Source organism: Stenella coeruleoalba (assembly GCF_951394435.1).
Source record: "Stenella coeruleoalba genome assembly, chromosome: 1".
Lineage (NCBI taxonomy): Eukaryota > Metazoa > Chordata > Mammalia > Artiodactyla > Delphinidae > Stenella > Stenella coeruleoalba.
Window position 1 is genome coordinate 97833415 of NC_137169.1, and position 14422 is coordinate 97847836.

The following is a 14422-nucleotide window of genomic DNA, read 5'->3' on the forward strand; positions in this document are numbered from 1 at the left end:
AACCACTCTGATTTGGGATGGGGAGAGAAGAGCATAGAGAAGAAAGCTATTGGTCTCTGAATACCAAAAGCTGTTTTTCTCAATTTTTCAGATGTTCTCACGCTCTCCCACATGACAGCCACACTTTGAGCCGCTAAGGCCCTGAAAAATGTCAGTACTGCATGTACTTTTACACCACCTTGTGCTATTTGAATATTTCCTCCTTGGCCAGAGCTATCCGTCTGCATGTATCTTTCTTCTTGAGGGCAAGTGCTCTGCTTATTTTGTCCCAGTTTTGCATCTCCAGCATCTGGCTGATTCGTATTAGGCGTTTAGAAGATTTCTGCTGAAAGAATGAATGAAGAGATGTTTGCAGATTGAATGCAAATAATAAGGTTGCCTACCCTTTGTTGCTTTGAGGATCAAATGAGAAAAAGTGGCTATAAAAATCTTAGTGCCTTCCCTTCTTTCCACATAGTCCCACGGATCCGCACATTCGAGGGGGGCCACCTTACGTCTATGTTTTTGTTTACATTATTTTCCTTTCCTCTGGGTGCAGAAACTTCCATTGTGAAATCATTGCCTGGGACCATTTGAACCTGAAAATCCATTCCGAGTCTACCTTTTACTCCCACTTCTTCAATTCACAGGAATCCTTCCCCCCTCTACCTTCCAGGTACATAAGGTGAGGAAAGATTTTCCAAGTAGACAGAACAGCATACAAAGAGGCTGGGGTCCCATTGTGATTTTATCCTGAAGGAGGCCAGCAGGCAGACAATAGTCCAACTGGTTTCTGCGTATGTTACTCTCATACCTTACCTGGTTATTAAATGATCTCTTACCTTTATGTTTTATTTTTATGGCACTAAAAATTACGACCAACAGCAAGCATTATTACACTTTTTAACTACTGAGGAAAAAAATTGTATTGATTTGTTTTTAGCTATAGCAATATAATTTATGACTAGTAACATAACTGCAATATTTGGGCAGGGGAACCATTCAGGAGGTTGTTGTGATAGTTAGGACCTAAAAGGTCCTAAAATAGGACCCTTAAAAGGGACCTAAAATAGGACAGATGCTATGGAGACTGGAGAAGAAATATGGATGCAATATTTGGAAGCAAAATTACTTGCCCTCAAGTAATTGTTAGAAAGGGGAAGGATTTCCCTGGCGGTCCAGTGGTTAGGACTCAGTGCTTTCACTGTCTGCCATGGCCCCGGATTCAATCCCTGGTCAATCCAAATCCCCCCCTCCCCCAAAAAAAAGAAAGGGGAGAGGGATAATGGAAGGTGGAATCAAGAATAATTAATTCCCAGGTTTGGGATTTAGGGATTAAGTGGATGAAAGAGGTGGGGTAGGTACTAAGAGGAAGTCTGGAACCTTTACTGCCCACTCCCAACAGGCCCCCTTCTTTCATATGAACAGTTGACATTTTCTCAATGTTTTGTAAATTTATAAGAAAAATGCATCTGAGAATACCTTTCCAGTGGGATTACCTTGCCAAAGTCCTCCTACCTCCTTTGGAATCTGCATCATCACCGTGTGTGTGTGTGTGTGTGTGTGTGTGTGTGTGTGTGTGTGTGTGTGTGTAGGGAAGTGTGAGGCTGGTGAGAGATAACGACCAGAATTATGATATAATCTTTAGATTTGTAATTGTGAATATTAGGTTCCAAAAATACTTAATTTGGAGTTACGACTCAGACTTTTTATAGGAGCTCATTTATTCAATAAATATTGAGCACTTACTCTGTGTTAGATTGTTTTTTCCGATTAGGCATACTGCAGAGAACAAAAGAGAATAGGTCCCTGTCCTCAGAGAGTGGGGGAGACAGACAATAAACATATGATTTCATCTAGTGATAAGCAGAAAAATAAAGCAGAATAAGGGAATAGAGAGTGATGGGAAAGGCTGGGGAGCTGCCAGGATGGGGGAGCTATCTCAGAGTGTTCAGGAAAGTCCTCTTTGAAAAGGTGGTATTTGAGCAGAGACCTAAAATAAAGTGGTAAAGACTGCTGTCATCCATGAGATGGTGGTGGGGAGGGATAGGAGCAACACATAGAAAATGTTAAATTTGAGCTATTAGACATAAAGTGGAAGTGTTGAAAAGGGAGATGGATGTACAAGTCTGGAGTTCAGAGGAGGGTCGGAGGTGTAGATACTAATGTGGGAGTTGTCAGTTCAGTTGCTGGTTCCAATTCGATTTGCTTTTATCAGAGCTCAGCGTGTGCCAGGTACTGTGCTAGGGGCTGGGAACGCAGAGATGAAAGCACACAGATATATACCTGGCAACGTGGTCAATCCTAAATCTCGCTGTACTTCGGGCGCTCTCTGCGAGCACAGGAGGAGGCAGCGAGTTGGGGCGGGACACGGTGGGGAGCCGGAGGAGTTGACCGCCGAGCCGAAGCCCGGAGGCTGGGAGCGTGACGCACTGGGCTCTTCACAAAGGCAGCATTGTGAGGTCAGCAACGCGGGCGCAGGGCGGGGCAGTGCTCCCACCGTGAGCGCGCGGCGCCCTCTGTAGGCCGCAGGCGGCGACACACCGGTAGCCTCAGCTTTCCTCCCCTCCCTTTTCCCGCCTTCCTCAGGCCACGTTTTTTTTGTTGTTATAGCTGTTTCCGAGTCCTTCTAAGCCTCCGACTTCCGTCCCTTACCCCTCCTCTTCGAGGCCGGGAGTGTCAGTGTCTTCGCAGGAAGACTGCCAATAAAGTTTTTCCTCTTCTTGTTCTCAGGCTCCACGCCTCTCCCCAAGTACCGCGAGATCCGGCGGCGCGGCTAGCATGGCGACGGCTTTTGAAGGCTCGGCGGCCTTAAAGACCGTGGAGAGCACTATGCCGGCGGAGCGCGTGGCTGCGCAGTTCGCGGCCCCGGAGCCAGCCACCCGGCCAGTGCGGAGTCTGCGGACGGCTCATGACATCAACAGTCCGCGGACCCGCACCGGGGACGTGCTGCTGGCGGAGCCGGGGGACTTCGAGTCGCTGCTGCTGTCGCGGCCGGTGGTGGAGGGGCTGCGGGCGGTTGGCTTCGAGCGGCCGTCGCCCGTGCAGCTCAAGGCCATACCGCTGGGGCGGTGCGGACTTGGTGAGGGCTGGGGCCCTGGAGGGGCCGGGAGGGCCACAGGAGGGGGCGGCGGCGGCGGCGGCCAAGCCCCTGGCGAGGGCCGGGAAGGGCCCAGAGCGGCCGTCTTGCAGGGCTCGGCCCGGGGCAAGACGCCGCACGCACGCGAGCCTCAGTTTCCTCCTCTGTCAAACGGAGGCGCAGTATTGAATTTGGAGATAGTTGAGGTCCATTCCACGCTGTCAAGTGGTTCTACGTTTGGGAATATAAACGGCAGGAAAGATCTCAGATGAGATCAGCCTGGATTAGGGTAGGCCCTAAATCCAGTGACAAGAGTCCTTATAAGAGCAGGGAGAAAGGCAGAGAAGAAAGCCATGTGAAAATGGAGGCAGAGATTGGAATTACACAACTCCAAGCCAAGAAATGTCTCAGCCGTCAGAAGCTGGAAGAGACGGGAAGGATTGTACCATAGAGCCGTAGGAGGGAATGTGGCCCGGCTGATACCTTGATTTCATATTTCTGGCCTCCAAAACTTTGAGAAAATAAATTTCGGCTTTCTAAGCCAAAAAAAGAAGAGAAACGGTGGAGGTTCAGGGAGGAGGCCTGTTTCTGGATATGGCCGCATGCTTGTTTTAGAGTTAACTTAAAAACGAAGGTGGTTAAGGATGTGATCTCTGGAGGCCTGTCTAGTTCTGGAATTTCATGTTGGTACCTAAGCTTCTTCAGTCAGTCCTGGCTAATGATAATTTTTTTTTTCCTCCCCAGATTTAATTGTTCAAGCTAAGTCTGGCACTGGGAAAACCTGTGTATTCTCCACCATTGCTTTGGACTCTCTTGTTCTTGAAAACCTAAGTACCCAGGTGAGTTTAGCTCAGAGGACCCAAGGAGGGTATGTTATGTGGATTTCCTACAGGTCAGATGAAATACCAGTAGCTCCTCAGAGGTAGAAGTGAATGATTGTGTTAAGACATATGAAAAGTATACAAGTAAAGTAGATACTTAGGCTGATGAGTGGTGTTGGTGTGGTTAGTGACCAAATACACATTATTAGTGTTAGAAGTTTAGAGATTTCTGTTATTACTGCGTGTTAAATAAGTCTGCCATGTGTGTCAATTTTGTCATTACTTGAGAATACAGATAGGGATTTTTTATTCTTTTATTTGCTCACTAGATTGTGGTGAGGTTTAGCATTTGACCTGATTCGTGGTAATGAGGTGTTTGGCTATGGTAGGTAACTGCATGTGGTTCTTACAGTGAATGTATTATACTGATCTCCCACCTTCTGGGTTCTCTCAGAGTAGGGTCTAAGAGGGCCTTACCCAAATTAACAGGAGATTTGGGTTTGGAGATCATTTCTTCAGCAAAGATTTGTTGAGCCCATGTTATGTTTAAACAGTATGCCAGGCATTGGGGATATAAAGATGAATCAGGTATGACCCTCATAGTCTTACTTTGTGGTTTAGTAGTTACAGCAGGCTGTATTTCAAGTTCTCAGTCATGTATATCTGATGATGACTCTTCAACAGTGTTTTTTAACCCAGATATGAGTATCTGGGTTAAAAAACACTGTAAAGCTTTTTGAGTCCTGCCTTATGTATTTATTCTACCGACTTGTTAAAGGTATATTTTATGTGTTTTTTAGATTTTGATCTTGGCTCCTACAAGAGAAATTGCTGTACAGATACATTCTGTTATCACAGCCATTGGAATAAAAATGGAAGGCTTAGAGTGTCATGTGTTTATCGGAGGGACTCCATTATCACAAGACAAAACCAGACTTAAAAAGTGTCATATTGCTGTTGGTTCTCCTGGTAAGATATCAATGCTTGTTAATAACTGGGGCTTTTAAGTAACTGAACACTTCTATATAGCAATAAGAATATGGCAATCTTTGATAATTATGGTAATTATTTTGAGGATTAAAAATGAAGAGCATTAGATTAGTGACATATAAACACATGACTGGATTACCAACAGGATTTATGAAATTTCTGTTTCTAAGGATGTTTAAGAACAAGTATGGGATAGGCTTCTGAGCAGAAGAGGAATGAGATGATTTCAGAAAGCCCTTCTAAGCCATGGATTGGGATTATTCTTTGCTTCAGTGTTAGTCCTTCGGTCATGAGTCACTCAGAATCATAATCTAGCATTCAGTGCCTTACAAGTCTTTTGACAGGAAGTGTTTATTTTCCATACGTATTGGTGATGAAATGTGAGGGAAAAAATAATGGATTTAGGGAAGATCACAACTCAGGATTTCTAATTTGTGGTTTAGTGTGTAAAGAATAATGAGGGTTGGGTCAGGAAAGTTAGCAATTCAACCTGTAAGTAGAATAACAACATTGGCTGAAATTTGCACGGATTTGGTGCATATGAATATTTGAATATTTTTTTTCTGGACTTTAGGCAGAATTAAACAACTGATAGAACTTGACTACTTGAATCCAGGCAGTATACGTCTCTTTATTCTTGATGAAGCAGATAAGCTTTTAGAAGAAGGCAGCTTCCAGGAGCAAATAAAGTAAGAAAAATAACTAACTTGACTATTGAAATGGTGCCCCAAAGTATCTATCTTTTGCTTTTCTAGGTGGTGATTATCATCTGAATAGTTTCCATGGTGTGTGTGTTTTTCTTTTATTTTGCAGTTGGATTTATTCTTCCTTGCCTGCCAGTAAGCAGATGTTGGCAGTGTCAGCTACTTACCCTGAATTTTTGGCTAATGCTTTGACAAAGTACATGAGAGAGCCCACTTTTGTAAGACTAAACTCCAGTGATCCGAGTCTCATAGGTGTGTACAGATACTGGATATTTAGTGGGTTGGTTTGTGATATTCTGGAGCTTTCCTTTGCTAAGTTGGCTTTTGCTTTCATATTTGCTATAGAAAATATGTTCATTTTAACAGAAGACTCTTCTTTGTAGGTTTGAAGCAGTACTACAAAGTTGTCAGTTCATACCCTTTGGCCCATAAGATTTTTGAGGAAAAGACTCAGCATTTACAAGAATTGTTCAGCAAAATTCCATTTAATCAGGCCTTAGTCTTTTCTAATTTACACAGCAGGTAATGTACCTTAAAAAGTCATCTGGGGGGCTTCCCTGGTGGCGCAGTGGTTGGGAGTCCGCCTGCCGATGCAGGGGACACGGGTTCGTGCCCCGATCCGGGAAGATCCCACATGCCGCGGAGCAGCTAGGCCTGTGAGCCACGGCCGCTGAGCCTGCGCGTCCGGAGCCTGTGCTTCGCAATGGGAGAGGCCCGCGTACCGCAAAAAAAAAAAAAAAGTCATCTGGGGAACTTGTGAAATAAAAGGATAGGTGTGGGGCAGTATTTGTAAAATTATAACCCTCTGTGTTATTTTTCATAGAGCACAACACTTGGCTGATATCCTTTCTTCTAAAGGCTTTCCTGCAGAGTGCATTTCAGGTAAGTTCATCTCTTAACTTTAATCTTTGTTTAGTATCCTGACTTGAAGCTTCTCCAAAGTCAGGAGGAAGAGATACCACTTCCTGACTTGTCTTGTGAGTGTGAGGTTAGACTGAGTCTTCAGAGTAAAAGGAATTTCAGGTTTATTTTTCACTGGGATTTGTCTCTTTAAGAAGTAACATGGTATGTACTAAAAAACTAGAAAACTGGAGTCATAGCCACAAAGAACGTAATAACTTTACAAAATAGAGTCTGTCTTTGTTATCTTAAGATAAACATTGTAAAAAATACAAAGAATTGCTAACTAAATTGACTTTTACAGTCTTGTGGAAGGCAAAACTGATTCATTTTTGACACAAAGCTAAATTATTACTGTTGACCTAGGAGTGAAAGATTTAAAGGAATTTTTGATAAGTGAGATCCTTTTTAGAGTTTTGATTGCTATCTCAGCTTAGTTTTTAACCTGTTAGCGTAAGCTCATTTAGTCCTGGTATATTATGAGATACTGGGGAGATTGTTTTCTGATGGACCAGTATTTGGATGATAGATCACACTTCAACACCAAATTGGTAAACAGCTGGTTAAATCAATATTATTTTCCTAAGAATTGTTAAACCTCATATGGCACTTTGTAGATATAATGTTATATCTGCAGGCATAGCCTAGTCACCATTTAAAATTGAATTTCTAGTTGATTGCCTAACCATATTTTAGAAGATTCTGACTTTAGGTTTTTGTTTCTGACGTTAGTTCTTAACCTAGATTTGCATATAAGGACAGAATTAACTTTGGTTGTTAAAGTGTTAAGACTGGCAATTATGATTTCTGATTTTTGTGGATTTGATAAATGTATGTTCACTTGTTTTGGTTTTTTTTGCGGTATGTGGGCCTCTCACTGCTGTGGCCTCTCCCGTTGCGGAGCACAGGTTCCGGACGCGCAGGCACGAACCCGTGTCCTCTGCATCGGCAGGCGGACTCTCAACCACTGCGCCACCAGGGAAGCCCTGTTCACTTGTTTTTATATGACTTTCTTTCTGGGTCTTTTTAGGCAACATGAATCAGAATCAGCGTCTTGATGCTATGGCTAAACTGAAGCAGTTTCATTGCAGAGTCCTCGTTTCCACAGATTTGGTAAATTTCCTGTTCAGTTTGGTTGATTAATCCATCTGGACATATGTTCTGTTATCAAATGTACAGATTTCATCTATTATTTTAGGTGGGTGTATCTGACAAGAATACCAGAAGATAATTGTCTTTCCAGTGCTGGGGAATATGATTTCTTCCTAAAAATGTCTTCTGTATTTTTATCTTTATTGTTGAAATTAGTCATTAGAAATGAATTTTCTTTTCCTTTGCTCCTAAATATCCTCCTTGCTCTTAAATATCCTCCTATTCTTAATTGGGCTCTTGGTTATACTGAATAATATAGTGTGCCATGCAATGGCTAATGCACACAAACAACTGTGCTCTTCTTCAAGACTTCCCGTGGAATTGATGCTGAGAACGTGAATCTGGTTGTAAACCTGGATGTTCCATTGAATTGGGAGACATATATGCATCGGATTGGCAGAGCTGGCCGTTTTGGTAAAAAAAAAAAAAAAAAGAAAAAAGTTTGGGTGCTTTCTTTAAGGGGAGGAAGCTATAATGTGACAGGTGGACTTGAAGTGTCATTTATGTGAAAATGATTTACTACTTAACATTCCTTCTGTGCTTTAGGTACTTTGGGACTGACAGTGACCTACTGCTGTAGGGGAGAAGAAGAAAATATGATGATGAAAATTGCCCAGAAATGTAAGATCAATCTTCAGCCTTTACCAGGTATATTTTGTCTGTTTCATTTTGCTGTCAAAATAATAATGATAGGCCTAATAAAAATAATAGCTAACATAGAGTACTTATGATGTGTTGGATACTGTTCTAAGTATATATGTTAACTCATTTAATTCACACCACAATTACGTGAGGTATGCGCTATTATTATCTGCCTTTTGTAGATGAGGATATTGAGGCATAGAGAGGTTAAATATTTGTCTAAGGTCTTACAGCTAATAAGTAACAGGGAGAAGATTGCAAGCTAACTAATGACACATGAAAAATGAAAAATATTTTCCTACTGTATTAACTCCATATTTTACTTTGTAGCCCTGCAATTTGATTTTATTCTTTTATATCAAGGGATGTATTTTACCTCTTATGTTGCTATGAAGGTAATTCTTGCCATACTCCCCTTTGTCACCATGGGGAAGGAATAGTATCTTTAATTTGGACACTGTTCTGAAAATGTTGAAGTGTTTTCTTTTGATTTTAATGAATCATTTATCAAGCTGCTATTTTTTTAAATTAATTTATTTATTTTTGGCTGTGTTGGGTCTTTGTTGGGTCTTCGTTGCTGCGTGCGGGCTTTCTCTAGTTGCGGCGAGCTGGGGCTACTCTTCGTTGTGGTGCGCAGGCCTCTCATTGCAGTGGCTTCTCTTGTTACGGAACACGGGCTCTAGGCACGCGGGCTTCAGTAGTTGTGACACGTGGGCTCAGTAGTTGTGCCTCCTGGAAGTCTCCACCCAGTTTTTTAGGGTTTCTAAAAAAGTTTTCAAGAGATCATTAATAGTTTCAAACATGCATTGTTTCCAAGACAGCAGTTTTAAAAAGCAGCTTGGGGCTTCCCTGGTGGCGCACTGGTTAGGAATCCACCTGCCTGTGCAGGGGACACGGGTTCGATCCCTGGTCCGGGAAGATCCCACGTGCTGCAGAGCAACTAAGCCCATGCACCACAACTAATGAGCCTGCGCTCTAGAGCCCATGAGCAATGCAGTCAATCGATAGAGCCCAATGCAACCAGTCAATCGATCAATCAATACACAAACAAACAAACTTACTAAAAAAAAAACCAAACTCCTGGGTGGAAATATGGTTTATTTGCTATACAACTGACCCTTGAACAACAATGGGGGTGGTTAGAGGCGCTGAGCCTCCATGCAGCATAAATCGCTGTATAGCTTATAGTCAGCCCTCCATATCTGCCTTTCCACATCCACTGATTCAGCCAACAGCAGATTGTGTAGTACTATTGTACATATTGGAAAAAATCTGCGTATAAGTGGACCTGCGCAGTTCATACCTGCAGTTCAAACCCGTGTTATTCAAAGGTCAACTGTATATGTTAATGTATGCATGTTAGTGTGTGTATATATATACGTTGTATAGATACATAAATGTATACTTATATAGTGTATACATGACCTTCTAGAAGATGGACTATGTAGTTATTGAATAAATATAACAATGAATATTTTACCAATTTATATTAACTCCTTTAGTGATTTTTACAAAGCTAGATGAAACACAGGTTTGGGAGTACTGTGAATTTTAGTAGTTTTGGCTTTGTGATAACTCATTTTCACACATTTTTTAAATTGCTCTAAGCTTATGTCCTGATTTACAAAATATTTGTTTTTAGAGTAGATGGTCTTTAGGTTCTCTGTCAGTTCTAAGACTATATTTTGTTAATTCTCTCTATGTATAAGTCTATTGGTGATCTTTATAGTTATAAATAATGGAAAAAGTAAATTGAAAATTGGTACAAGAGAGTTAGGACTTGTGGTAGGACTCAGTATCATAACATCTAGTGATAAAAATAAGATTTGCCTTTGGTTACCAGAAAGTGACATATTTGGATCTTTATGAAAAGTTAACAGAGCCCCGAAATGATGAGAAAATATTTATAGTGTTAGATCTATACTGGACTAGGCACTTGTGTGACAACAGACTGTTCGGGTGAGTTGCCTGGAGCAGGATTAGGAGGGAATTGGCCTGAATGATAGGTCTCCGCAAGCAAGGGATGGCACCTTAGTAGGAATCCATGTTTAGTTAGAGGGTCTGTGCAGTGAAAGATCAAGAGCCCCAGCTGAAGAATCCAGATCTGAGGGAATGAGTAGTGGGTACACATACATGGAACACCACTAGCAGCAACAGACAGGGGAGGTCTTTGTAAAGCAGGGCCTCTGTGTACTTAGTCTGCCTAAGATGAAAATTGGTCACACTTTGGAAAGATCTGAGTGCAGGTGGAAGCAAATTGTCATGCCTGGATGGGATAGGAAATTTATAGAGTTAGAGCCAGCAAATTTTTTTAAACTTACAAGTGCCATTGGTACCACAGATCTTTTCACAGTCATCTGGCTTTTTTCCCCGTGGAGGTTTTTTTCCTCCACCGTTGAGGGCAGTGATTTCTCCCTGGTAGAATATAGGGTGGCAGATTTACTTGGGTACAGGGTTGCAGTTGTAATATTTCCCAGTTGGTAAGCTTTGGGGAGCACAATCCATTTTCTAATATCTTGTTTTGCTGTTATCAGTAGTGAGATAATGGGGAGGAGTTGGGGAGAGGGAGACGAGGAAGGATGGGAGAATCGCTGTAGAGGCATACCTCACTCCTAGAATAAGCTCTTTTCGAGTGAGGGGGTATGGGATGGGTCTTTTATATTTTTGGGCAAATTTCTTTACTGCAAGTTTTGCTTAGGTCTTTTAAAATCTAATATATTAAGCTTCTTAGTATAGTGTTAGTATATTTTGTTTCTTAATCTTATTTGACCGTGGAAAGCTTTATTAATCCATTCAGAAAATGCTGGTCTAGAACAGCTCGAGAATTTAATACTTTTTTTATTCCTTTTACGTAGATCCTATTCCTCCTGGTCTGATGGAAGAATGTTTGGATTGGGATGTGGAGGTTGAAGCTGCCATGCATACATATGGCTTAGCAAGTATACCTACACAGACCCTAAAACAAATTCAAAAAATAGAGAGCACCTTTCAAACTCAGAAAGCTCATGGTAACCACATGGCTTCATCTAGAAATACTTCTGTATCTGCACTATCAGTCAAATCAAAAAATAATACCAAACAAAAGCTTCCTGTGAAAAGCCACTCAGAGTGTGGAATTGTAGAAAAAGCCATGTCACCAAAAGAACTGGGCTGTGCCGTACAATTGGAAGAGCAAATGAAGAATTCTATTCAGTCCTCTGTTGAAAACTCTACTAACAGTCAGCACCAAGTCAAAGAAGCTTCTGTGTCACTCCCCAAAATTCCCTGTCTGTCTTCCTTTAAAACCCATCTGCCATGTACTTTGACTTTTGCAGAATTGATGGAGGATTACGAACACTATATTAAAGAGGGGTTAGAGAAACCTGTGGAAGTCATCAGACACTACACAGGTCCTGGGGATCAGACTGTGAATCCTCAAAATGGTTTTGTGAGAAATAGAATTACTGAAGAGAGAGTGCAGATATTGGCAAGTAGTAGCCAATCTGGAGACTCTGAGAGTGACAGTGATTCTTACAGTTCAAGGAGTTCTTCCCAGAGCAAAGGAAGTAAGTCATACTTGGAAGGTTCTTCTGATACTCAGCTGAAAGACTTGGAATCTATTCCTGTGGGTGGCCATATCTCTTTGGAACAACCTCTGAATGGAAATGACCCCCCTCATCTAGTAGAGTATCAAGAATCACCTGAAATCAAAATAAAGACAAGGCATAAAGAGGGAGCTAACCATAACCAGAGAGCTAAGCAGAGCCAGAGAAGCCTTCCCAGGCGGTCTTCCTATCGATTGCAGGCAGAACCCCAGGAAGATGGTTGGTATGACCGCCATAGGGAAACACATCCGAGTTTTTCTGACACCTATCAGGACTATGAGGAGTACTGGAGAGCTTACTACAGGGCGTGGCAGGAATACTATGCTTCTGCTTCTCAGTCGTATTATTGGAACGCTCAGAGGCATCCAAGCTGGATGGCAGCCTATCACATGAATACCGTTTATCTACAAGAAATGATGCGTGGCAACCAGTGATTATAGGCTGTACGTCACGCCATCTGGGGATATCAACAAGTGATACCTTTGGATTGCCATCCTTGACCTGTAGTAGAGTGGCATATAGTGGCATTTTTGAGCAACTGGAGAAGTTTTGAGGCTTTCCACTGGGACACATCTAGTTTTCAGATTGTTTTGACCTAAATCAACCTGATTCAGGTCAGATGAATTATCTTCTTTAAAGAAACTTCTTGGATGAGATTCTTGAAAGAAAATTTGGGGGGACATAGAGCTAAAGGTCCCAGGGTGCCATTTTCTATAAGCTGTTCCAAAAAGAAACACTTAAAAAGACTTATATACCACTGCTTGCTTAAAAGAAATAAAAACAGTTGAGATTTGAAAAATAATGCTAGTTTATGCTGTGGAGTTCTTTCCAAAAGTCTTGGGCTACATTTCCATAGAGGTGTGTTCTTGTAGAAATTTGTAGCATGGTAGAACAGAAAGCCCCCTCTCCTTTTAGGTTTAGGCAGGAAGGAATAAACATTGCTTCAGACTTTCCTGAAGGTCCTTGTTTGCTTCCAGTAAAAATATTTATTACCAGTAAAAGTAGAAACTTAGCCAAGTGTGTTGACATGTTTATTGTTCATCTTTTGAATATCTTTTGTCTTTATAATTGTGGAAGCTGTGGTTGATGTGCATTAAATAGCTAAGGATCATCAGTAGTGGCTGTCTTTGTTTCTCAGGAAAAGGAGCAGCTCTTAATCTTTGTTGATTTTTGGATCCTTTTATGAATCTGATGAAAGCTATAGATTTGTCCCAGAAAATTTCATTCTATAAACAAGAATTGTATATGTAATTTCAAAGGGTTCATAGACCCTTTGAAGCCCATCTGTGGAACCCAGGTTAAGAACTGCTGTACTCTGCTGGTAGGCTAAGGGAAGTTTCTAGCATTTTTCTGAGATGCTGTATCTGTAAATTATGATTTAGATAAATGTAATTGGAAGTTACATATTCTTTAATTTCTTCCCTGTAGCAGTTCTTTTATGAATATACGATTGGTTCCCAAACTTCTCTGTGAACGGATTTGTGGTGAGAGAACCGAGTATGAATAGAGATATGTATTTACTTTTTAAAAGTGATGGGAAGCTCTCCTTTCCTGTGTGCATACTTGTCTAGGCAATATAAACACGTTCCCCCATGGCTGTCAGCAAACATCCACAGCCATTGTCATTTACTGTCTGACACTCACATAACACAGCCCTAAACTGTTTAACTTAGATTCCTGTCATTTGGGTTGGGCAATGATATGCTTTATTTATATGTATCAGTACTGTACATGTATTGCCAAGTTAGAGTGAATTAATTAACACTGTAAATAGCAAATCCATAATTAGGTCCAGAATGTCATTAAAAAGACTTTAATTACATGTTTAAATAAGATCTTGTCACTGCTATATAATTGAACTTTCCTCTTTTTTTTTTCTACCCTTTCCCCCACAATACAGCCAAGTTCACAGTTTGTCATTGCTAGGGAATTTTAATCAGGATACTCCTGCATCTTAATTAGAGATGAGGGTACCCATTAGTCTTGAAATTAATTGGATTCTCTTTTAGGATTGTCTTGTGATCTCTTTTTTAATATAAAAGTAAGCTGGAGGTAAGCATATACATAACATGAAAATAATACTGTTTTATTTTTCATAAGCATTTGCTAGGAAAATTTCAGCAGTTACCTTCCCAAATAAGGGATGTAGTTATTGTGGCTGTGGAAGGAATCTGCTGGCATTTGTATGTTACTGTGTGTGGAATTTTAATTTGGAATTGTCATTCTAGGTGCATAACCCCTTAATCTTTTGGGGACTATAGATAGGTTTTAGGCAAACGCACTTGAGAATGTTGTGTAGTAGAAGGAGCAGTTGTCTTGGTTGACTCTGTTACTACCTATTTTTTACTTTGTACTAGTCATTTAGCCTTGCGGGGTCCAATTTTCTCATCAATAAAAGGAGGCAGTTGGACTAGATTTTTAGGGTCCCTTCTAGTTCTAAGATTTAACTAATACATGACTAGTAAGAGAAGATAATTTCTAGTTAGAGAAAAGAATAATCTTTTTATGAGTATAGAGAGCCTTTATACATTCACTTAATTTGGATGAGGGCTAGTGTGAATTGGTTTAATG

General features: G+C 41.1%; 1 protein-coding gene across 1 annotated transcript; it reads left to right on the forward strand.

Annotated features, from left to right (window-relative positions):
• Positions 1-2693: 2693 nt before the first annotated feature.
• Positions 2694-13635, forward strand: DDX20 (DEAD-box helicase 20). The gene is made up of 11 exons (XM_079941418.1): positions 2694-3061; positions 3803-3897; positions 4680-4848; positions 5444-5558; positions 5683-5825; positions 5957-6095; positions 6397-6455; positions 7504-7586; positions 7934-8039; positions 8172-8273; positions 11123-13635. The coding sequence occupies exons 1-11, from the start codon at positions 2761-2763 to the stop codon at positions 12283-12285; spliced, it is 2475 nt and encodes an 824-aa protein (XP_079797544.1). The 5' UTR covers positions 2694-2760; the 3' UTR covers positions 12286-13635.
• Positions 13636-14422: the final 787 nt, after the last annotated feature.